Here is a 25,394-nt window from a genome sequence, read left to right on the forward strand (position 1 = left end):
CCAGATAAGAAGAGGAGTTAGGGCTGTCCACTCCTGTTTAATTTGTACATTGCAGACAAAGAGTTAAAAAATAAAAATATAGGGGGAGTTGCGGTAGATAGTATAAGGATATAGAACTTAGCATACGCGGACGAGTGCTGTTAGCGAAAAATAGGGTTGCGCTGATAGATGGATACACATACATTAAAGAGATTTTTAAAAGGTAGGAAACTAGAACTGTGCGCCGAAAAAACAAAGATAGTAGTACTTAAAACATGGGAAGAAAAAAAAGGAAGCATGGAAATGGAGAGTAAAGATATTGAGGAGGTATAATGTTTTAAGTACTTAGACTTTACTTTTAATAGAGAAGGTGATTATGAAGATCATATAATAGAATTGAGCAGGAAAAGGAGAGCGGCAGCCAAAAAGATATGGGGTTTAAGAGAAAGACTGCAGAAACGATTTTATTAGGAGATGAGTACTGTTCAAATACTACTGTTTAAATACCTAGTACAAAGTGTTATGGAGTATGGAATAGAGATCTGAGGATAGGAAGAAAGAGGAAGTTCGGAGAAAATTATGTTAAATTATGTGAGATGGATATTCAATATAGAGTTCTGCACTCCGAGATATGTGAAAATGAGGGAATTAGCTATGGACAAATTAAGGTTGGGGAAAGAAGAGCCCTGAGATATGAGAGGAGATTAAAGAAAAGAAGGGAGGACGGCTACTTTGGAATTGTTGTTGGAAAGAAAAAGAAAAGGATAAATAAAGAGAAGGGTAAAGAATAAAGGGTAAAGAAAGAGAAAGATTTTACAATGGATGGGGAATAAATACTAGGGAATTAGGAGATGATGGAAATGAAGGGAAGTTAGAGGAGAAAATAATTAGGAGGGAAAGGATGGGCAAAGACAGTAGGAAGATAGTAGGATGAGAACTGCGAGATACAATGAAAGGTTCAAAGAGTTTGATACGGGGAATAGATGTCTCAATTATTTAAGGAAGGAAAACATAGGTAGAATAGGAGTGGGCGAAGGAGTGCGAGGGTTAGTTAGACTTAAATGCGGGAATGTGGAGGAAGGAAATAAATATTGGCTAAATAAGGAATATAGAGAATGCGTATTTTGCGGAATAGGGACAGACTGTATGGAACACTATGTGGAGGAATGTACCAAAAGTATGTAGTTGGTTTAGGAAACTAGGAAAGAATAAGGCGGAAATATGGAAGAAACTTTAGAGCGAAGAATTAGATTCAGTTAAATGTAAAGTTTTAAATAAATTAGAGAGAGAAAGGAAAAAAGAGATCAGAAAAGGAAAAACGAAGGAAAAGACAACTAGCGGGGTAAAGGATACGGAGTAATATATTAGGCAGGAGAACAAATTTGCATCTAGAAATATTAGGTGTACCACTTTGCTTCCGCCGTTTTCCTATAGATAGTTTTAGCGGTAAGTGGTGATCGAAATAAATAGATCATAGATGTCATACAATAAACTTGGGCATCTGTCAACATAACCCCATAGAAACATTAGTCGATTTGTGTCTGCATCATAAAATTATTCCCGATTGATTGTCAGTTTACGAGCCAAATTCTCGTCATTTGCGGGAGGTTTTAATTTTTTGCTTCAATATGAAGAAATCTGCGGCTGAGGCTCATCGAATGCTCTCAAATACTTATGGTGAGGCTGCTATTAGTGAAAGAACGTGTCGTGAGTGGTTTCAACGCTTCAAGAACGGTGATTTTGACGTCCAAAGTCATGCTTTGTATTTGGTGGGACCAGCTCGGCGTAGTGTATTATGAACTGTTAAAACCGACTGAAACAATCACAGGCGATCGGTATCGAACGCAATTGATGCGTTTGAGCCGAGCATTGAAAGACAAACGGCCGCAATACAACGAGAGACAGGATAAAGTGATTTTGCAGCATGACAATGCTCGACCCCATGTTGCGAAAGTGGTCAAGACATACTTGGAAACGTTGAAATGGGAAGTCCTACCCCACCCACCGTATTCTCCAGACGTTGCTCCCTCTGACTATCACTTGTTTCGATCAATGGCACACAGCCTGGCTGACCAGCACTTCCGGTCTTATGAAGAAGTAAAAAATTGGATCGATTCGTGGATAGTCTCAAAAGATGATCAGTTTTTTCGACGCGGGATTCGTACGCTACCCGAAAGATGGGAGAAAGTAGTGGCCAGCGATGGACAATACTTTGAATCATAAATGTATAATCAGTTTTTTACAATAAAGCCTCGAATTTCGGAAAAAAAACGGCGGAAGCAAAGTTGTACACCTAATACATGAGATTAGAAAAGATGTGACATAATATTAGGAATATACTGCGACATATCTATGTATAGTTGTAGCTAGGAATCATACTATTGAACTGTAGTATAGTATATTGTATAGTATAGTATATTTGTAATGGTCAGGCTGTGATAGGTAATAAATATTATAAGATAGAAGAATATGTATTATGATATTCATGTATTATGATATTCAAAGAAATGAAAATAAGAATATCAAGAAAATTTTTTATTTGTTTTTTAGAGTTAGGTACTAACAGTGGAAGGATGAGTGGATAAGGAATTTATGTAAATCAAATTCCCTTCTTGGCTATGTAAATGCTGAAGAATAAATTCTATTCTCTATTCTCTCACAATGTTGACTTGAATAATCCTTACAGAAGTTACATTTGCTAAATTCTTGCATTTTTCGTTGGCAAAAAATTTTGATATTAACGCGTATGCTTTTTCGTATTTTTCGTGAGCAAAAAATAAAGCATGGATAGGCAGATATTTTCAGAAACAGAAAAACTATTTATTGTTCATCAAGTAACTGAAAATAAAGAAATTTTGGAAAACAAGAAAACTAAAAATGGTACTACAATAGCAAAAAATGCTGTATGGGAAAAAATTCGTGTCTTTTTGTAGTCAAGGGCTTTACGCCCAAAAATATAAAACAACTAAGGAATGTTGGGATAATATAAAACAAAAATAAGTATTTATATCTTATATTAATGTTATATAGAATATTATATATCTATTTATCAAATGTTACAGAAGCAAAACACGATAATAAGACACAATAGATTATTAACTGGAGGTCCTCCTACACTCGTAAAGACAAATATTGTTACAGATGTAGCACAAGCTACTACTTCAAATATAGACATAGAGTTAGAAAACAAATGGAATAGTACTGCAATATACATGAAAAAAAAATGTTAGTACAATTAATTATTGCATTTAAAATATGTGAAAAGTAAAACTGTGTTTTCTATACACGCACGCATGCACGCACGCACGCACACAACAGCAAGCAATTGATTATCCAACTCTTTATGAAGATGATTTCATCAGACATTGAGGTACTAATACTTTCTGTAGTAAAATATTATTGGACAGAAAAATTATTGAAGCAGTTAATAAGGCATCGAATAAGAATAACAAAAGAGTATTGAAATCACGCAATGACAATGTGTCATACATTATGTGGGTCGTTTGATAAGTTTGGTAAATTTCCATGAAATGGCACTACAATCCATTTGATGATGCGACATCTCAAAAGATCCACTCTTCGAACCCCTTCAGGCCAAATTTTAGCCAGAAAGGATACACAGTTCACGTTTGGTAGTCATTTGAAGCGAAATTGGCGCGCAAAAAAGTGCTCTTCCATTAAGACAACGCGCCGTCCCACAAGTCGACCGTTGCAATGACAAAACTATTGGGCTATGAATTGATTCCTCATCCACTCTATTCTCCGGATTTGGCCCTGTGTGACTTCTTTCTGTTCCCAAACTTAAAAACTTGGCTCGGTGGGAAGAAATTCTCGTCAAATGAGAAAGTTGTCGCCGTTAATGAGTATTTTGCAGACTTTGAGACAGCCTACTTCAAATAAATCGAAGAATGAATCTTTCGAGATGTCGCGTCATCAAATGGATTGTAGCGCCATTTCATGGAAATTTACCAAACTTATCAAACGACCCACATACATCTAAAAAGAAATGCAACTGCAATGATTATTAGATTGCAGATTGAAAAAATTAAACAGATTGCAGATTGAAAAAATTAAAACATAGAACAATAAAAAAAACTTAATGAACAAATAATGAAAGAGACAACGGTCGAAACAAAATGGGCTGTTTTGCGAGTTGTGACAGCTGAGCAGAAATTAAATGATGAAAGTACAATATAATGTGTTTTTTCAGACAGCATAGTTTTTAAGATATATCTTTGATGTTTTTTATGTGTGTTTTTTATATGACATGTATACTGTCTAAGTTGTTATTCTTACTATGTTTTAAGATTTTGATTAAGATAAATTATTAAGATAAATGTAAAAGTAATTTCGAGTTTGTGCAATTGCAATTTTATTATGTAAAGCAAATATTACTTTTATTTTCATCTGAATAATGCTAATAATATGTTTCGTGTTCAGGTTGTAATATAATAACTGACCATTTATAAAATAGATATTATTGGTCATAATAAATTAATCAGTCATAAATTACTGAACAACAATAATTTATCACTAATCAATTTATTAGTTAGTAATATTTTATGATATATATGCAATCGTTATCAAAAATATTACTTCAGTGATTTGATTAAATTAAAGATTAAAAAATAATTATGTTGTAATAACTGTTATATCTAATTAGTAATCTTTAAAAAACTATAGTGTTTGTTGACGTTATAAAGTATGACATTCTATATATCTGTTATATGTTCCTCTTTTTCTCTAGAATTGGAATTTATAAGGATTATTATATTAATATAATAAGAGAGTTAATTTAAAAGGTATTGACATTAAAAGTATAACTAATTTTAAAGTTATTTTATTAACTTGCTACAATTACTTTATTAAAATATATGTTTAGTTTACAAACAATGTGATGTTTCTTTTATTTAATTAATAAAGGATATTCTCTTTCAACAAATGTATTTTAATAAATCCATTATGTAAATTAAAAATTTGTCAGAGTAAAGGCACGTCGGAATGCAAGCCCACCAGGCACAATGTTATTAGCTGGTGGCTTCATTTTCGTCTTCTTCTTGTATCTCTTCTTCATCGGGAATGTAGGTGTCTGTAGCCCAATATTGCCTATTACAGCCGTAGCACAAATTATGGCCATAGGAAGTATTTAATTGGTTTGGTTCATAAGATACCTTTTAAACAATAAAATCGGCGCTTCCAAATACCAATTAATCTCTCCAATATTTCTGGTTGTCTTATGAGCGGCAATGTAGCTAATTTCATGTATATTCCGTGTCAAGAAGGGCATTAGTAACTTGCAGCTGCAAGCGTAACCGTTGTCTCCCAAGAATAATCCAGGAATTTCATTCCTATAAAATCGAGTGCAAACAATGATTCTGTTATAAATCCAACTGTTGATCCTAGATATCTTGCTATAATGTCTAATATTTCCATTCGAGATCCACTTATCTTAGTAAAAAAGTCATATAAATGTACATAAAGACTCTTACAGACGAGCGATTTTGTAGCGCCACAGTTGAAAGCACCGACCCATTCATATGAAGCTATTTTCTGACGCCAAAAAATAGTTCTATATGAATAGGTTGGCGCTTTCAACTGTGGCGCTACAAAGTCTGTAGGAGTTAATGTCGCCACAGGTTTTTTCTTTATTAGTAATGTTAACAGAACAGCTGACAAAATTGTACTTGTACGTTTAGGGACAAATAGTCTTCTTTCGGAATACTTCTGTATTTTGGCCTCCTGGATTAGCAATACAAATATGTGTGCCATCTATACAATCTGCGGAAAATGGGCTACATTATGAAAAAGCCTAATATCTATTACGTCGTTTCTTCTTTGCAAGAAGTTAACATATTCATTTAAATGTCTCGCAAACAATATAGATACTCTTTTAATTATGTGTGAAACAGAAGATTGATTATATTTCTTTAAATCGCCAAGAACAATCTAAAAATACATTACAATGTCTTTAGTTTATATATAGTATATTATTTTATAGTATATTAAAATATACCTCATAAAAAATCAATTTAGGTATCAGATGACATAATTTTACTTGAAAGCTATTAGTGGCATAAAACCTTAATACAATTAGTAACTGCATCAAATAAAATTGGAAGTCCTCGCATAGTTTTCCAAGTCTTGTACATATTCATAGTCCTTCCTTATTTTAAGAATGAAGGAAATTTCCATGAAGAATTTCTCGATTCTCTAGGTCTCTTTGTTTCATAAACGGATCTCAAGTCTGCCTTCTCGAAGGAAGGAATATTTTAGGGATTTTAGTAACCTACTGAGGGTAGCATGTCATAATATATAGTATATGCATATCTAAAATTGTGAATTACGAATAATAAAGGTTATAAAGGCATTGTTGATTAAATAAGATCGTGATTAAGCATTTTGCAACAATAATGGATAAAAATAAAACTAATAATGAATTTTGATGAATTTTGGACGCACTTATTGCGCACTGATGCGCATTAAAACCACCGTATATACACAAAATAACTATACTAATAGTAAATATATATTTATAAATAAACATAGAATAAACATAAAATAAACATAGAATTAAATCGATTAAATTGTGAAACACTCAATACATTTTATTGTACTGTTAGATAAAATATGTATTTTATAATTCGAAATATTTGTATTTTATTTTTTACTCAAATTAAATTAATGTATAACGATTTTAATATGCATCAGTGCTTCCAATTCGAATTCGCCATAATGCTTATTATATAAAAATGCTTTTAGAGTTTATTTCCGAAAAAAAACTATCAAAAATAATTATCGATACATCAGATTTAAATTAAAATCGAAAGTAAAAAGACCAGTGTTTTTGGAGATTTGCTTGGTTATGAAGGCTACATCTTCTCCTCAAGGAAACTCGTAACTCCCTTGAGAAAAGGAAGCTAATAAGCTTTTTGTTTGATCAAAGAAGGTTTATGAAATGAGGAACAAGAAATCCTCATTCCTCAAGGAAAGACTATGAATACGGATATTGTACTATTATCGGCAGCAAAATATCTCGTACTGTTACTTTCTTAAAGCGAAATCTTTTTCTGAACTCTTCATTGGAATAATATTCAAACAGATTTTCTACGTCGCGAATATAGCGTTTTTGTAATTGCATTACAAAAATGTCATTTCCAATATCATTATAAAAATTATCAAAGTCTTCCATATTAGTAAAGATTCACAATATTCTGAAATTCATAATCAGATTCATAATCATCTGAAATTTTGATAACAATAAATTCAATCAATACTTACGTTTTCGCATAAAAATAAAGATTCCATAAGAAAAAAACGTGCTCTTTTCATAAACCGAGATATTAAGCGTTAAACTTGACGACTATTGATGTTAGGAAATCTATCACAGCTACATAATTCACAAAACTGTCATGTCTTTATACACAAATCGTGCGCGCACGATTAGGTCATAAATTCTATTATACCTAAAGGACTCCTTATGAAAGTTCTTACCCTTCCTTAAGTGAAGGAAATTGATTCTAATCCACAGGCGTCAAACATAGTATATCTTGAATGCGTTCGAGGAGACGCTATTCGCGCTATTTAGCGCTACAAACTGTTCGCGGAGCTGCAGATAGCGCTAACAAATACGATTACTAATGGGTGTTATGTCACAACTATCAAAGCTATTCCTTCCAAAGTAGTGTATTGGTAGCGTTTACAGATCCGTGAACGACTAACATAGCGTTGCTAGCTTTTAACATTTGTCAAAGTTAGATTATATGTTTGAAGGGATTCTGTTCTCGAGTGGCACCAAATTTTTCTCTCTTTAGAATTTCGTAGGGTAAACGTACGTAACGTGTGAATTTCAAATTTTATTGTAGTGAATGCAATCTCAATTTCAATCTCTGCAATTGATGGCTTGTCACTAAACTGGAGTGAACGTAATTCTTGCTTGTGTATCATCTTTAACTTTTCAAAGTTTCTGCAGAGTTTCAACTTGTGTATTTGATTTCATTATAAATGTGAAAGTCAGAGATATCTTGTTACTAGCGATTTTTAATTCCCGTGTACAGAAAAAAGTTATTGTATAATGCGGCAAATGTTTAAGGTCCTTATTAAATGTATATACTTCTTCTCAAATCGACAATGCTCGACAATGTTCGAATGCTCAAGAATTCTTCCTTTTATTTGATTAATTTACTCAATGTAATTATTAATTTTTTTATCTAGTTTACGTTGGGTTACGTTTACTCCGGCCTAGCGGCAAGCCATCATAGAAATTGCAATTGAAATTGCATTCTGTTATTCATTACGAAAAAATTAAAAATTTGCATTACATATACTTTATAAAATCCTAAATTTAAATTATAAAGAAAAGTTTGATCGGTGATTAAAAACAGAATCCCCTACATTAACTTAACCTCGACGAATATTAAATCTCTCTGATTGAACGCTCCCACGCTACGCTAGGATCGTTCATGGAATTTGCTAATGCTATTGCGCTATTGCGATGGAGTTTGTTAATGATATCGCTGCTCCACGAACAGTGTTGGTAGTTTGCATCTATAGCGCGAATAGTGTCTCCCCGAACGCATCCTTGACATTTTGAATTGATAAACTCGACTTAAGGTCCTTCAAATATTCCTTAATACTTGAGGTAGGATTATGAAGGAGAGCCTACATACATCTTAATTATAAATCTTTAGAATCTAGAAATACGTCCTAAAACTATGATTCAAAGTAAAAGCAAAATTTCAACTCGGGCGAAATTTATCCGTCAAGTTACGACGATATGAAGACAACGAATCTCTGCAAAGTAAGTGACAGAGAGAGAGAGAGAGAGAGAGAGAGTGTGTGTGTGTGTGTGTGTGTGTGTGTGTGTGTGTGTGTGTGTGTGTGTGTGAGAGAGAGAGAGAAAGAGCGCGCGTGTGTGGGCGTTTATTATGTGAGACAGAATAACTCTATGTCTTTAGACAACTGATTGCAACGAGTGTCCTTTGGTTGCTCGCGTCAAACAGTGAGTGCACCCGACATCGCCCCTGCTTATCTTCTATCTACGCGTCCTATGATTCGATAACTTTATCTTTAATAACTCAAAAAGTATCAGATAAAATTTTTGTAAAGGAAAAATCGTCTTAGAATTCAGCCAAGAACACGTTTGTGCAAAGACACGGGGTTTTTTTTTTAATCATCCCTGTATAATGTCATCGATATCTTTCGATTGCGACCAGTGCGAATAAAATTGGAACTAATATCAAGATGTGGAGAGCGTTTCTCAAAAAGGGACCATTTCAGATTTTCAAATTTTTTCAATTACGTGACACATACATATAAAGCGTTTTGTTCATTAAGCTTTCACAATGCTTTCATAGAATTTTAATTTTAATATAAAATTAAAATAAAATTAACAACAAAAGTGAACCTTAATGTATATACGGGTATAATTTGTGTATATGAGACAAATGCTGGATTCACACTGAATCCGACGTGCGTCGTATGACGCTCTGCAACCAATCAGAAAACAGGATTTTGCTTCGTATCATCGATACGAAATAAAATTCTGCTTTCTGATTGCAAAACATCGTATGATAGATGTTGGATCCAGTGTGAATCCAGCAAAATAAAAAGAAAGCAAGAACGAGCAAACGAGCGAGAGAGAGAGAAGAGGGAGAAAAAGAAAAAGGAGGGGGGGGAGAGAGATGGATGACGACGACGACGATGATGACGATGACGACAACAATGATCAGCAGATTCGACTGTTGTACAACTGTTGCATGAAAGTCTGCTAAACGCATTCCGCAGTAACCGATAGTGTTTAGTGAGCGAACGCCATTTTTTCATCAAACATTTTCTTCGCTACTTCAGCTCAATATGTTGTAACACAATATGGCGGCACCCATGCGTAAGATATAAACACATTTGAGGTTAGAAATCAGACATTAAATAGACTTAATTTACGTCTTGTAACTATTGACAATTATAGTTTTGTATTCAATAATTTTTAATAACATTTTCAGATTCAATTTTCTTCAGTTTCTTTGTTTATCGCTTTCTCTGCGATATTAATTTCGTTCGCAAAAACTTCGATCTGCGATATTACGTTTGTGCTTAAGAAAGCAGCTACATCAATTTACTCTTAAGTGTCTATATTCCTTGCTACTAGGTGTACCATGTAATCGCTACATTATAAAATCAAGAACTAGATTTAGTATAAAAACAAATTGGCAAATCGTTTTAAGTTAGTATATTTGTATGTCGGTTGATTTTTATTTTTATTTAATCAATTGTTTATTTTTATATTTCTCAATCAGAAAAGGATAAGTAATTGATAAATAAAAATTAATCATCAACATACATTGGCAGTTTACGTCTTGTAATTATTAACAATTATAATTTTGCATCCAATAACTTTTAATAACATTTTCAGATTTAGCTCTTTCAAAACATCTTTTTTATCAGTTCTTCCACAAAATTAAAAGTGAATATTTTGCAATAATAACTCTAAAAATAATAGGCTCGCTTTATTAATTAGTTAACAGTCGAACTTTATATTGCAATATTGTGCTGATTATGAATCATAGAAAATACGAATCCTATCACTAAAAATATAGTATTAATTATATCATCAATAATGCAGAATATTCTATTACTGACGTCCATGAAGTTCACTCAAGACTACAGGTAAGTGTATAATATATCAACTTATTTTTCACATACCATTCATACATATCATTCATAACTAGTACTTACTATCTTTTTGTCAATATTATTTTATCAAGAATATTTTAATTATATGTAATCATTTTTATCTTCAATTGGAACTTTTTCTACGCAAATTGATTTAAGATTTGTTATCTTTTAATATTGTTCTTTTAATATTGTACTGTGTGTCAACTATTTAATACAATAATTACTTTTTAGATGTGACTGTTTTGTCGCAATATTTGGATGATAACACATCTGCTTCAATTTTGAATTTCTATTGTAGATGATATATACTAACAGTACAAATACTGGTATGTAAATCTTTGTGTAATCAATTTATTATTAGAAGAATAATAAATATATAATAAATATATTAATATATTTTTTATATATTTATAGGATCTGAAAGAATTTTTCGTGAATTATGCGGTCGACGAAATTGCTTTTGAACAGTTATTTAGAGTGTAAAGATCGTTTTCACAATTCTAAAGTTAAAAAAAAGATTTTTAACCGAAATTCTTCAAATTATGAAGGAAAATGGTTATAGTGATTTAAATGAAGATTTCCTTGATAGAAAGATGCGTAATATGAAAAAATCTTATAAAAATATAAAGGATAACAATAATAAAAAAGCTAGCACTGGTCGAGGAACAAATTTCGTGGAAGTACGTCAATACTTTTGAAGACATATTTGCTAATGACATGACGATAAACGGCAGTTCAACACTTTCTTCGATGCAAGGAAATAATGAAATAACCGCAAGTGAATCTTCTCAAGATGATAATGAAGTAATCACACTTAACACATGTTTCAGATTTCTCTAACATTTGTAATAGTTTGAACATCTGGTACTTATTACTATTATATATCGTTATTATCATCTTTTCAGCCAATTGATCCAAGTTCATTTGGCTGTTCCTCAAGAAATTCCTCTGCAAGTGTACTAGTCCTTGCACTAGTGTAACGCCAACATCGGAATTATTGCGAAAAGCTACTCGATGAGTCTATATAAACTACGGCAAAGACAAATCGAAAAAAAACGCATTGACACCATGTTACAATTTAAGTCGTCCAGATCAGAATAATAAAATTCAAGAAAAGAAAAACAAATTGATAGAACAATTCTTACTTTTGAAGAGCAATCAACATAATGAAACAGAAAAGAATACATAAATAAAAGTTTTATTTTTCAATACAATTCTGATTAGAATTAACATTCCAAAGATAATACGATACATTTGATTTAGTTTTATCAATAAACAATTTTCTTTTACTTAATGTACAATGTATGTACTTAATGTACAATGCTGTTACTTAATATACAATGAGAGCTTTCCAGCATGAAATCGATACAAGAATCAGTCTGTCCTTGTTTGATAGTGAGAGATATATATCATCGATTTTTTAAACATGAAATAATTTACTATATTATCTTGCTGGAAAACATCTATTATTTCGTCATTTTTCGTCAAATGAATTGTTAATGTAATAAGACATCATACAGACATAATAGTATCGATATTATAACAATAAACAAAAATTAATTCAGTATTAATAAAACACAATGTTATTTCAAAAAAATTTCTTTTTCTTATTGTAATAAATCAACTATTTCATTTGTCTTCGTTATCGCAGGAATACATATTATCGTTAGGTATATCTATATCATCGTTTGGTATTGCCACCACTTCTTCGATTGATGGTTCTTATTCGAAATCAATTTCATTTCGATCAATTAAAAAATTATGCAAGACGCACGTTGCTGCTATGATAATATTTCCTAGAACTGAGTCAGAAATAAATACTTTAATCTTCGGAATTTTTTTTCAAAAGACCAAATGTTCTTTCGATAATAGCTCTGATCATACTTAATTTAATATTGTAATTACTTTGCGCTCTCATTAGATGACCATTATATCACGAAATGGTGTCATAAGATTTGGCATTAAAGGATAGGCAGAATCTCCTATAAGATGCATATTAAAAGATAATAAAGGATTTTCAGCATTATTTAGTCGTGCAAACAACTCGCTCTGCCTGAATACCCGAGCATCATGCATTCGTCCAGACATTCCAATGAAAACGTCTATAAAACGTGCCTTGAGATCGCACACCTTGTAATAAATATAATCAAGTGTATCTAGTTTCTATTATAAAAGTCTATAAGAGTTGCCTGTGGGAGCTTTTAAGAATATAGCGATCATTAATCGTCCCAATAACACTGGGAAAGAACATCTTTGAAAAATCTCTTCCACATTACAATACGTTCGTCTATCAGGCGTAATAAAATTTGGTAAGAAATTAGCTATAACGGTGATAACTTCTTTAAATACGTAGTACTCTGGGATAAATCAAAACGATCTCCAGCAGCGAGGAAACTTTCTGGTTTAGACAATGAGAACATAACTTTTTTTCTTAAATCCACAAAATTATTTGGATTCCCATGTATGGCATTTCCTATTATGTGAACTAGCTTCTACAAAAATTTTCACACAATTAATTTAAATATTGAAATTAATCTTTAAACACACTTGTAGTTGTATAAAATTTATTATTTCAAATATTACACGAGACATTCTAAAATGTTTCTTAAATAAAAGATCATCGTATTTAGGAACGATAATTTCGTAGTAATTACGATTTCTAGGTTTTTCACCACGTTGCCTCACTTCTAGTTCATCTAATTCTGGTTCTATTAATTCATTAAGCATAAGATGCAATATGTTCATTCAGTCATTATGATCATCATCTTCAAGTAAAGCAACAATATCTAAATTCTTCATATCGTATATTGAAATATTCTTATTTAATAATGTGACAACTAAAATGTATTAAAAAAACACAATAAAAACAAAATGTTTGGAAATTACTAATAATTACAAGAAGTAAACTAAGTCTATTTCTATCAATGTCAATTAATCCCCATTTAATCAATTATTTATCTTTCCCTGTTTCTGAGAAGTAAAAAAAGATAAGTAGTTGGTTAAATAAAAAATAAAATCAACAGACATACAAATGGACATTAATTTAAAATAATTTGCTTAATGTTTAGTTGTAAACTAAAGCTAATTTATTTGATTTTATAGTGCAAGTACATGGTATACCCAGCAACGAGGAACGTAGACAAGTAGAGTAATTTGATGTGTAGCTGATTTCCTTTTTAAGCACAAATCATAGATGATATCGTAGATCTTTTTGATGTTAAGGCTCCTAGTTGTGGCAGCCATGTTCGTGAGGTTAGAATGACACGTTAATTTATGTTGCATTTTTAAATAAACGCAATTTGGATGAAATGAAGGAAGAATGACGAGAACACTTTAAAACACTTGTAAAAATTGATGAAAACTGTCCTTTCCTCTTTTGACAGTCAGCAAATGATCATAAAAGGATCACGTAAAGTGAGCCTATATTCGGGAAGAAACACATGGTCCGACAGTTGTTGAAACGAGTAAAATATACTTTTACATATAAAATTCCAAGATAACTTTAGTTTTCATCGATAATTACGACTTTGATAAATACGAGACAAGTCACATTTTCACAATTAAGCAAATACTAACGAAATGGCACGCCACATAAATTTTGTCGTCAAAACGTCACTATTCCACGCCTATAAGTTCGGCCATTTATCGTGGTGCAGCGCTATAACAAACAAGCATAAATCCATGCCTATGTACTCGCCTGCGAGCTGAGAGTGAACGAGACAGCGAGCTTCTTCTCACAGCTTGTTTCAAGCGACCGAAAATGCTCTTTCGGCAATTTCGGCCGCTATCAATGAGGGGCTATCAATAAGGGGCAGGGAGCATACTAAATAAGTTTTAATAAAGTTTTAATATAAATTTTAATAAATTGTAGTAATAATGTACCTCTTCCTTAATCCAGAATAATATATAAATCATGTTAATACACAATAATTTACGAGATATTTAATTGTTTCATGCGCGTTATATATCTCTAGTATATACCTCTCCTCCAAACTCGAGTAGCAAGAATAATTCAATAGAAATAAAATTTTACCGGAAAAAAATTATAAATTAAGATTTCTTTTCACGAAAGTCTCGAAAGACCATCAGAAAAGAAATGCGTACATTTGAGACTCGAGACTTGTGAAGAAAATAAAGCAAAGCTTTGAAATTCTTATAAAATGTAACCCTCGTAATGACGAACAAAGCTCTGAACAAGCCTGAAAATGTTCATTAATTTGTGCAAAAAGCCATTCACTAAAAACCTGTCTGCGGACTTAATCTTTCTTTATCTTTGAGCAGTCGCACAGCAATTTACAGGGATTTTGCTTCTTCAAGAGTTGCACTATCACTTAATAACAAAACGATTTTTTTTGCAGTTAAACTATTGTATTATATATAAAACTACTTTAAAAAGTGGATCTTTTTCCGTATAAAAAAACGGAAATAATTTCGTTAATCATATCAAATAGTCGTATGAAGCATTCGAAATTTAACATTTTTCTATGGATTTAAAAAAAAATTACCTTCCGATTATTAGGAACCGAAATAATAATTTTTTTCAATAAATCATTGTGGCTCTCGTTTTTAAGATTAAGAGTTCAGTCTGGCACCAATTTGTCAAGGAAGAATTGAAGTTTTGCTGTTGAAAAACTTTCGAATTTTTTGCTACCGAAAAATTTTGTTTAAAAACATCTGAAAGTTGAAGAATATGAGCAATTCAGTACGCTGGGCGGAGTGAGGGTTGATAAAAAACATGTTTTAAAAAAAAACATTCAGTTGTTTTTTGTTTAAAACATGTTTTTAACATTTTATATATGTTTTAAATAGCTTAGAAAAAAAAATCATGTTTAAAACAAAAAAAACACCTTTTAAACATATATTAAATATTTATTATATTTTATTAAAACGCATTTTTACTTTCAAGTATTTTGAAATGTTTCTGAGATATATTTTAGCATTTAATTACACTTACTTCCTCATTTTTCTTAAATTTGAACATATTATCACATAAATATATGTATATTTGAATGCATTGTTTGCTATTGGGAGTACAAATTAGTTCGGTCTATTTCCCTAAAGATAGCTGTTGTAAATGGTTCATAGTGATAGCTGATTTTGGCGGTTTCAGAGAAGTAAACATCTACTAATAATATTCAGTTTATATCGCTTTGAATTTCATACAAAAACCTTGATTTTTCCTGTGTTTGAAATATCGAATTTTGTGTTAATCAAGTAGCATTTGCGGGAGATTTTGATTTTCTGCTTTAATTGGAAGAAAAGTGCGGCCATCGAATGCTTGTCGAAGTTTATGGTGACATGCTCCAACTGATAAATCATATAGGGAATTTCGACGTTTCAAGGATGAAGATTTCAGCGTGAAGACAAGCCTCGCTCTGGATAGCCAAAAAAATTCGAAGACAAAGAATTAGAGGCATTATTCGAAGAAGATCAGAGTCAAACGCAAGAGGAGCTTGCAGAATCATTGGGGGTAACTCAACAAGCCGTTTCTGTACGATTGAGAGCCACGAGAATGATTCAAAAACAAGGAAATTGGATGCCTTATGAAATGAAACCGAGAGACGTTGAAAGGCGATTTTTCACTTGCGAACAGCTGATTCAAAGACAACAGAGAAAAGGTTTGCATAGGATTGTGACTGGAGATGAGAAGTGGATATTCTACGCCAACCCCAAAAAGAAAAAATATTATGTTAAGCCCGGTCAATTGTTGCCATCGACCTCAACATCAACACGGCCGAACATTCATAGTTCGAAGATCATGCTCTGTATCTGGTGGGACCAAAAGGGTCTTATTTACTATGAACTGCTGAAACCTGGCGATTCCATTACGGGCGTCAGTATCGACTACAATTGATTCGTTTAAGCTGTGCATTGCGAGAAAAACCGGAATACGAGCAAAGACATGATAAAGTTCTTCTTCGTGACAACGTTCGGCCTCATGTCGCTAAAATCATAATATTTGGAAACGCTCAAATAGGATGTTTTACCGCATCCGCCGTATTCTCCAGACATTGCTCCTTCTAATTACTGATTGTTCCGAAAAATACAGCATGATTTGACAATTCACCGGTTCACTTCTTTCGCAGAAATCGAAAATTGGCTCCAAAATTGGATCGCTTCCAAAGACCAGTCATTTTTTCGAGATGGAATTCGAAAATTGCCTGAGAGATGGGAAAAAATAGTAGGCAGCGATGGACAATACTTTAATTAATCTGTTCATTCATTTTGTTTTGAAATAAATGCATTTTTGAACACAAAAAACGGATCGAACTAATTTGTACTCTCAATATTTAACATTTTATTTGACTGTATATATTTTAAGTTATGCAAATTTAAACAATAGCTTTAGATTTTTACTATAGATTTTTAGACTGCCGAGTTGCTTATACACAGAGTGTTTGGAAAATAATAATAAATCTTTCGCATAGGGAATGAACTAAACAGAATGGACTAAATTGAAAAGAAAAGTACCTCTACCATTTTGTAATTTTCGTAGTTAACAAGATATTAATTACTAAAATAGTTAACAAGATATTAATTGCTAAAATAGTTAACAAGATATTAATTGCTAAAAATTGACGAAAATTGGCCTTCAAATCATATGGGTTGTTTAAAAAGTTATTGCATTTTTTTCATTTGATTTTCAGATGTGTTTATTTAATATACGTAATGAACATTAATCAATGATATATTGGCCGTTTTGTTCGATCTTCTGCCATCTCCCGGGCAACTTCATAATATCATGTTCATAAAACTTCCCATCTTTCTCTGCGAAAAACTTGTCTAGGTACTGTTTGATGAGGTCTTCAGAAGCAAACGTTTTATCATTCAAAGAGTTTTGCAAGGAGCGAAAGAGATGAAAGTCTGATGGTGCAAGGTCTGGGCTATACGGTGGATGTGGTAACATCCCAACCATGTTGCAACAATTTTTGTCGAGTAACCAAATTTGTGTGTGGTCTCGCATTGTCGTGGTGAAACACCATACTCTTACGATGATTGATTAGCTCGGGACGTTTCTATGCGATGGCATCACTTAATTTCTGCAGCTGCTCACACAGACATCGGAATTAATCGTTTTGCTTTTTGGAAGTAGCTCATAGAAGACTGGTCTCTTCCAATCCTACTAATTGACAACCTTCTTTTAGTGAATCTCCGCCTTTGCTTGCCTTCCCAGTGCTTCATCTCGCCTACTCCAACTTCTTTTTCGGCTGACATTGTTGTAAACAATCCATTTTTCGTCGCCCGTGATCATACGCTTCAAAAACGGATCGTTTTCTTGAGTTGATCGCAGACGCTCATGCGATTCGTCAGATGAATTTCTTTCAACTCATGCGGTACCTCGAGCTTCTTTACGAAGCCTAGCGATTTCAAATAGCCATGAACACTTCCAACTTTTAGAGCGGTAGCAAGCTCCCAAACCGTTGAATGCTTATTTGCATGCTTTCATTTCATCGTCGTCAATCTTGGAAGGCCTACTGGAGCGATGAGCGTCTTTGACTGAAAAATCACCATCACGGAATCGAGCGAATTCTGGCACTGGCGTTTTTGACGACATTTCTGCCGTAAACTCGACGCAACTTTTCTCTTGCTTCAGTTGCTTTCTTCCCTTTTTTGAAGTAATAAAAGAATATGGCGAATATGCTCTTCAAAATGCTCCATGTTCAAACCACAATTGCAAGCACAAAACTCGACCGAATCGCGTCAACTTTTTTTTTGGTTTTTAGGTTGAGTGTCAACAACAAAACGCGCGTAAACATTTGACATTCATGTCACGCTCGCATACAAATAAACTTGGATAACGCCATCTATTGGAAAAAACGCAATGACTTTTTGAACAACCCAATAATTTTTATTCAAATACTATCAACTTTACAGAAAAACTGCAAAAAACAACAATTGTTTATTTCCTTCTCATAGAACTCTACGAATTTTTATCAACTTTTTAGTACTACATTTTCTCATTTTTACTAATATAAGAAAATATGGTATTAAAAAATTCTTAAAACTCTCTGAAAAGAAAATTAACAATTATCTCTTGTAGTTTTTCTGTAAAATTGATATTCAAGTAAAAAATTATTAAAGACCAATTTTCGGCAATTTTTATCAATTAATATCTTGTTAATTGCTAAATGATAAAGGATTTTTCTTTTTAATTTAATCCTGCTCCCATGTGAAAGAGTTACCATAATTTTCCAAATACCCTGTATACACAAAGTTATATGTAAAGGTATACATGTGTATGTATATACGTGGGTCGTTTGATAAGTTTGGTAAATTTCCATGAAATGGCGCTACAATCCATTTGATGACGCGACATCTCGAAAGATCCACTCTTCGAACTCCTTCAGGCCAAATTTCAGCCAGAAAGGACGCATAGTTCACGTTTGGTAGTCATTTAAAGTAGGCTGTCTCAAAGTCTGCTAAATACTCATTGACGGCGACAATAACTTCCTCATTTGATGAGAATTTCTTCCCACCGAGCCAAGTTTTTAAGTTTGGGAATAGAAAGAAGTCACACGAGGCCAAATCCGGAGAATAGGGTGGATGAGGAATCAATTCATAGCTCAATTCGTAGTTTTGTCATTGCAACGGTCGACTTGTGGGACGGCGCGTTGTCTTGATAGAAGAGCACTTTTTTGCGCGCCAATCTCGCTTCAAATGACTACCAAACATGAATTATGCGTCCTTTCTGGCTGAAATTTGGCCTGAAGGAGTTCGAAGAGTGGATCTTTCGAGATGTCGCGTCATCAAATGGATTGTAGCGCCATTTCATGGAAATTTACCAAACTTATCAAACGACTCACGTACATTTACGTATGTATACATGCATATATTTTGCAATACACTCTTTTTTGTTAATTTTATAACCAATTATTGTTTTCTAAACAAAACTAACTTTTTAAGACTATTTTTATGGAAGGCCACATTATCATCCATGTTTCTCTTCATCGATTCATCATTATGCAATGTTGTCACACTTTTAATAATGTTCTAAGTAATAAATATTTCATAATTTTGAGTCCAGAATCGATTCAACAATAACATTTTAATGAATGTAATTGTCAAGTTTTAAACTTAAATATTCATTTATTAACTAAGTTATCATGTAAAATGTAACTGGAGTATCACCTTCTCCTCTACTAAATAGTATTAAAAATACATTTTTTTTAAATAACATTTTAAACATTTGTTTTAAATTGTTTAAAAAAAAAATTTTAAACAAAATAACCCTGGAGAGAAGCCGGCGCGCACTCAAGTGGGGAAGATTGATCCGCTCGGCGATTCGCGCATATTTTATTTTGTGTATTAAATTTTGCTAAATTTATATTTTCTCAGCAATAAATTGTCGTGGAAACCTGATTTTTTTTTTAATCTGGGGTAACTCGACGAGATATAAACAATATTATAACTTATTACTTCATATTACTTATTACTACATATTAATAATATTATTTCATATTTATATCCGCAATTCATAAAAATAATTTCGTACTGATAATTCCATACATTTAATTGTCCAATTGGACACTTTTTGTTAAATAAAGAGACATAGTCAATGTGACTTAAATTTAATAATCAGACATACACTCCATACTTAAATATAATTTTTTAGTAATAAACCGAAAAAATAAAAATTCAAGAAACAAAGAACTAAAAATTTCATGATTACAATTACTTTGCGAAACATTTAAGCTATTTGTTTATATCTCATCGAGGCCATCAGAAAAGAAATTTGAGAGACTTGTGAAGAAAGTATGCGAAAAAAAATCGAACAGTTGCAAAAAGCAGTTTTTCGCTAAAACAAAAAATATTGCTGTATGGAAAAAGATATCCCCTTTTTAATATCGTTTTATAATAGTTTAACTGCAAAAAATCGTTTTGTTATTAAGTATATATGATAGTAACAACTCTTGAAGAAGCAAATTGCAAATCTTTGTAAATTACTGTGCGACTGCTCAAAGGTGAAGAAATTAAGTTTTCCGCAAACAGATTTTTAGTGAACAAATAACTTTTTGCAAAAATTAATGAACATTTCAAGCTTATTCAGAACTCGATTTGTTCGTCATTACAAGGGCTATATTTTACAAAAATTTCAAAGCTTTGCGTTTAAATCTCAATGAACATAGAGCGAGTGAAAAAAAGGTCTTTTTCGATGTTTTAAAATTTTTTTTCTACTGAACTAATAGATCGATTTTAATGTTCCATGTCTTATTTTGTAGGTATTTCGAATACCTACATTTTTTTACCGAATTTTTTTCCATACAAGCAATATCTTTCATTTTATAAGCGAAAAATATACTTTTTGCAACTATTCGATTTATTTTCTTCAAATCTCAAACATACGCATTTCTTTTCTAATAATCTTTCGAAACTTTTGTGAAGAGAAATGCTGATTTATATTTTTTTCCAATAAAATTCTTCTATTGAACTATTCTTGCTATTCTCGAGTTTATGAAGGAGAGATATGCTATATAATGCGCATGAAAAATCGTAAACAATTAAATATTTCGTAAATGTTACGTTTTAACATGATTTATATTATTCTGGATTAAGAGGAGGGATATACTATTACAATTTATTAAAATTTACACGTTATTTAGGATACTTCCTCTTATTGCCTAGGGCCGCCGAACGGCCGAGATTGCCGAAAAAGCATTTTCACTTGAAACGAGCTACTAGTGGGAAAAGGAGCTCATTGTCTCGTTCACTCTCGGCGCGCCGCAGAAGCACACGGACATAGGCTCGTGCTTGTTTAGTATTACAGCACCACGATAAATGGCCGAAGTTATAGGCGTGGAAAAGTGACGTTTTGACGAAATTTATGTTGCGTGCCATTTCGTTATTTGCCTAATTGTGAAAATGTCACGTACTTATCAAAATCATAATTATCGATGAAAACTAAAGTTATCTTGGAATTTTATTTAAAAGTGTATATTTTATTCGTTTCAATAGTTATCGGACCGTGTGTTTCTGCCCAAATATAGACTCACTTTACTACCTTTTACGACTATTTACTTATTGTTAAAAGAGAAAAGAACAGTTTTCATCGATTTTTACAAGTATTAAAGTGATCTTGTCACTTTGTTTCATCCAAATTATCTTTATTTAAAAATAGCACGCAACATAAATTAACGTGTCATTCCTCGCTTCTGACGTCTCGATTCCAACATGGCTGCCGCGACTAATCAGGAACCTTAAGTATAATCTTAAAATGTCGTAAGTCAATTCGAGGATTGTATTAGCATCTTAAGACATTATATTTAAGACAGTTTTAAAATAAAAACGGACTATCGTCCTATGTTTAGCATTTCACGGTTGGTAGCTCCTTATAAACAGTCCTAGATGGAGAAGGCAGATTTAGAGAGATACTATCCACACCATGTTATCCCTTTCACTATGGGACGACTTCCACGCGAAACGATTCCAAGCAGAAGGGAGGGAATAGGTGGGATGGGAATCGTTTTGCATGGAAGGCTTGCGCCCCCAAGCAGGAGAAAGGGAGGTTGAAATAATTTCCTACTTTAAACAAAAATTATATTATATATGGGAAATTAATATTTTCAAAGACAATTTTTGATTTTAGAGCAGAAAATCTGTTTCCTTGATCTTGACAATACATGTCAAGGTCAAGATCATCCAAGATGGATCCATTGTTTTCAATATTTACTAATTATAAATTATAGGAGGAACGAAAATGTGACGTTATTTCTTAAACTTTTTTATAACTTTTTACCGAATAGTGACCGCCATCCAAAACCTGTTGGAGGATACTTAGGATCATGACCTTGACAACATATGTCAAAGTTAAGGTCATTGGAGGTGGCTTCTCTTTTGTATATATTTACCTGTTTTTTTAACTTTTTTAAAAAATAACTTTTGGTAAAGCTTAAAGATGTCTTTAAAAAGATATGCATGTTATCTAAGCTGACATAACTATGCCATTTCAGAACAAAGAAGAATATGGGCCATACTAGATTCAAAAGAGGAGTAATACATCTTTACAATATGGTAGTATGCGCTACGGGATGTAATCCTTTGGCTTACAAAGGATATGGTTGTTACTGTGGATTCTTGGGATCCGGTTATGTCATCGATGGAATCGACCAGTACGTTATTTATATCTGTAGGGAAGCAAATCACATCATTTACAACTACGAGTTTTCCTTCACAAGAAATAAATTAAATGTGTTCCAGATGCTGCAAGATGCATGACTGGTGTTACGACGCTACGGAATGTCCTATGTTCTCGGAATACTTTGTACCATATTACTGGAGATGTTATCATGGTTATAAACCTGTTTGTGGTTTGTTTATTGATTATTATTCATTTAATTTTTTCCTTATGCCAATATAATGTCTTTTCTATAAATTAAACTTGACTTATTTATGCTATACGTAAATAAGGTGATATAATGAAATATAAAACAATTCGTAAAATCTTTGTTACAGCGGTTAAGCATGGCAGTTGGGGCGGATCAGGAGCTTGTGCTCAACGTTTATGCGAGTGCGATCGTTTGTTAGCTGTTTGTTTGAAGAGATATCCTTGCCCTACTACCAAAGCAGTTTGTACTTCGTCACCATGGAGACTCGTACAAAATCTTTTCATGATTATATAAACGTATTTTTATTATAATAAGAGTAACTTATAAACGTATTTTTTTTTAAATAGCACAGATTATGTTTAGAAACACAAAAAATTCGCTTTATTTTGTAAGATTTGACTTTCGAGAAATGACTCGCAATATCTAAAATTCATGACTTATACATATCATGTTAAAAAATTATATTTTTACTCATACAGCACATTTTCTTAAGACCTAGAATGTTCTCTGGAAGTTTTTAGAACGTTCTTTGGAAGTATATTGTATGAGTAAAGGCCGAAAATTCGAATATCAAAGAAAGTATTGATTATTCTTACAAATTACACATCTTTAGAGATACGTAAGAGGTCACGCTATAAACAACAATGATTATTATATTATAGTATCTTGTTTATTTTTTTCGTTCTCTCTACCGTTACTTAAATTTGTTCTACTAAGGTAATAGATTTAGAATATATAAGAATAAAAGAATTGTGTGTGTGTGTGTGTGTGTGTGTGTGTGTGTGTGTGTGTGTGTGTGTGTGTGTGTGTGTGTGTGTGTGTATTACACAACAGCAAAAAGATCATATGTATTACACAACAGCAAAAAGATCATATGTATTACACAATAACAAAGTCATACTATCTTTGTGTATTATTAATATTTGATATATAATCAACAATTTTTTTCTCCTTTAATATCTACAATGTATTTACACCTCCGGTTAAATGTACCATCCTATTTTTATATTTCTTAGAAATATTTCGCTCTATCTGTAATTAAACACAGCCTTAAAAGACATTTAAAAAAATCGAAGTTTATTATTTTTGGTTTTCCCCGATGTCGATTAGTTCTCTCGTTTTTTTTACTTCATGAACAGTTGTCATTGCATATTTTGACAATTGTATATCGAGGAATTAATAGTGTTATGGTAACAATTTAATATTAACTGTATGCACTTAAATATTCAAATATTTAAGTATAGTCAAAAATAAAAAAATTCATGCAAAATAATGCGTGCGAAACGATGTCTAGAAAATAACAGCATATGTCATTATTTGATAATGTAGCATTGAAAAAAGATGGCATACCTCTGTTTGCAATTCCTTAGTTCTTTGTATGATGAGTTTTAATAATGAACGTAATTTATCGATTTGATTTCGAGTGTCATCTTGCTTTTGTCGCACAAATTCTTGTTGAGTTATCATTCTATCAATCAAATTTAATTTTTGCTTTAAAATAATAGCTACTATGTCCACGTATCTGCAATAAAAATATGTACTAACATGTTATATTAAAAATCTGTAAAAATAGAATACACACACATACACACACACACACACACAAAGCATTTGATAAGTAACGATAAAACTCTCGCATAGAAGTATAGCGAACTAAATTGAGTCAAAAAGTTCTTTACAATTTCATTTTACAATTTTCGCAATAGTTAATCAAAAAAATCGCCCAATATGGATTATCAATAACTTTTTACTCAAGTATCAACTTTATAAAAAATCAATAACTTTTTACTGAACTATCAACTTTATAAAAAAAGCAAGTGACAAAAACTGTATTTTCTTCTAATCTGTCTGAGAATTTTTCAGAATTTTTTAGTATCATATTTTCTCATGTTAGAAAAATAGTTAGTGTCAATAAGAAAATATTAAAAAGTTGATAAAAAATTTTGAAAAAATTTTGAAAAATTCTTAATTAAAAAATTATTGAAAATCAATATTTGGTGATTTTAATTTAGTAATTGATATCTTATTATTTATTGCAAAAATTGCAAAATGGTAAAGGACTCAATTTAGTCCGTTCTATCTCTATGCAAGTTTTATCATTACTTATCAAACACTCTGTATATTATATTTAATTAATTATACTTTGGATAATGTTTAATGTTATGTAAATGTTGGACATTGTTATGCAACATCTCAGACAGGATAACTTGAATGTTATTCAGCATGTTTTGAGTAGTCTCTGTGGTAGAAAGTTGCAGAATAGATGAAGCATTCTGCATCTGATTAAAGCTGAGAAGATTATTCTTATCGTCGCCTTTAAATTCGTACAGACGTAACTTCATAAATGCCTCCAGCTATAAAAAAAAAATATATATATATATACATATTTATATATATAATCGATAGCTCTCTACATTTTAT

General features: G+C 32.0%; 2 protein-coding genes and 1 long non-coding RNA gene across 9 annotated transcripts in view; 2 read left to right on the plus strand and 1 right to left on the minus strand.

Moving 5' to 3' along the window:
* LOC108689125 (neutral phospholipase A2 3) overlaps positions 1-23,608 on the plus strand; it is a 35,660-nt gene extending 12,052 nt beyond the window's left edge. Inside the window, exons 1-5 of one of the 7 annotated variants that reach the window (XM_018195766.1) lie at positions 21,350-21,517; positions 21,767-21,867; positions 22,599-22,757; positions 22,846-22,955; positions 23,101-23,608. In XM_018195766.1, the coding sequence (XP_018051255.1) occupies positions 21,863-21,867; positions 22,599-22,757; positions 22,846-22,955; positions 23,101-23,267 (441 nt within the window). In that variant the 5' untranslated portion in view covers positions 21,350-21,517; positions 21,767-21,862 and the 3' untranslated portion in view covers positions 23,268-23,608. The other 6 variants (XM_018195769.1, XM_018195767.1, XM_018195762.1 and 3 more) reach the window with 6 other exon arrangements.
* On the plus strand, positions 10,562-11,819 carry LOC108689126. Its single transcript, XR_001931826.1, has 4 exons — positions 10,562-10,641; positions 10,882-10,976; positions 11,065-11,454; positions 11,556-11,819. It is a non-coding gene; the product is annotated as an uncharacterized LOC108689126 (long non-coding RNA).
* Positions 23,609-23,624: 16 nt separating the features above from the next.
* Positions 23,625-25,394, minus strand: part of LOC108689124 (CDK5RAP3-like protein) — a 2,329-nt gene continuing 559 nt past the window's right edge. The window contains exons 3-5 of the mRNA XM_018195761.1: positions 25,116-25,327; positions 24,324-24,495; positions 23,625-24,005 (exon numbers count right to left, since the gene is read on the minus strand). Of these exons, the coding sequence (XP_018051250.1) occupies positions 23,934-24,005; positions 24,324-24,495; positions 25,116-25,327 (456 nt within the window). The 3' untranslated portion in view covers positions 23,625-23,933. The remainder of the gene's footprint in view (positions 24,006-24,323; positions 24,496-25,115; positions 25,328-25,394) is intronic.

Source organism: Atta colombica, unplaced genomic scaffold (assembly GCF_001594045.1).
Source record: "Atta colombica isolate Treedump-2 unplaced genomic scaffold, Acol1.0 scaffold26, whole genome shotgun sequence".
NCBI classification, from domain to species: Eukaryota; Metazoa; Arthropoda; class Insecta; order Hymenoptera; family Formicidae; genus Atta; species Atta colombica.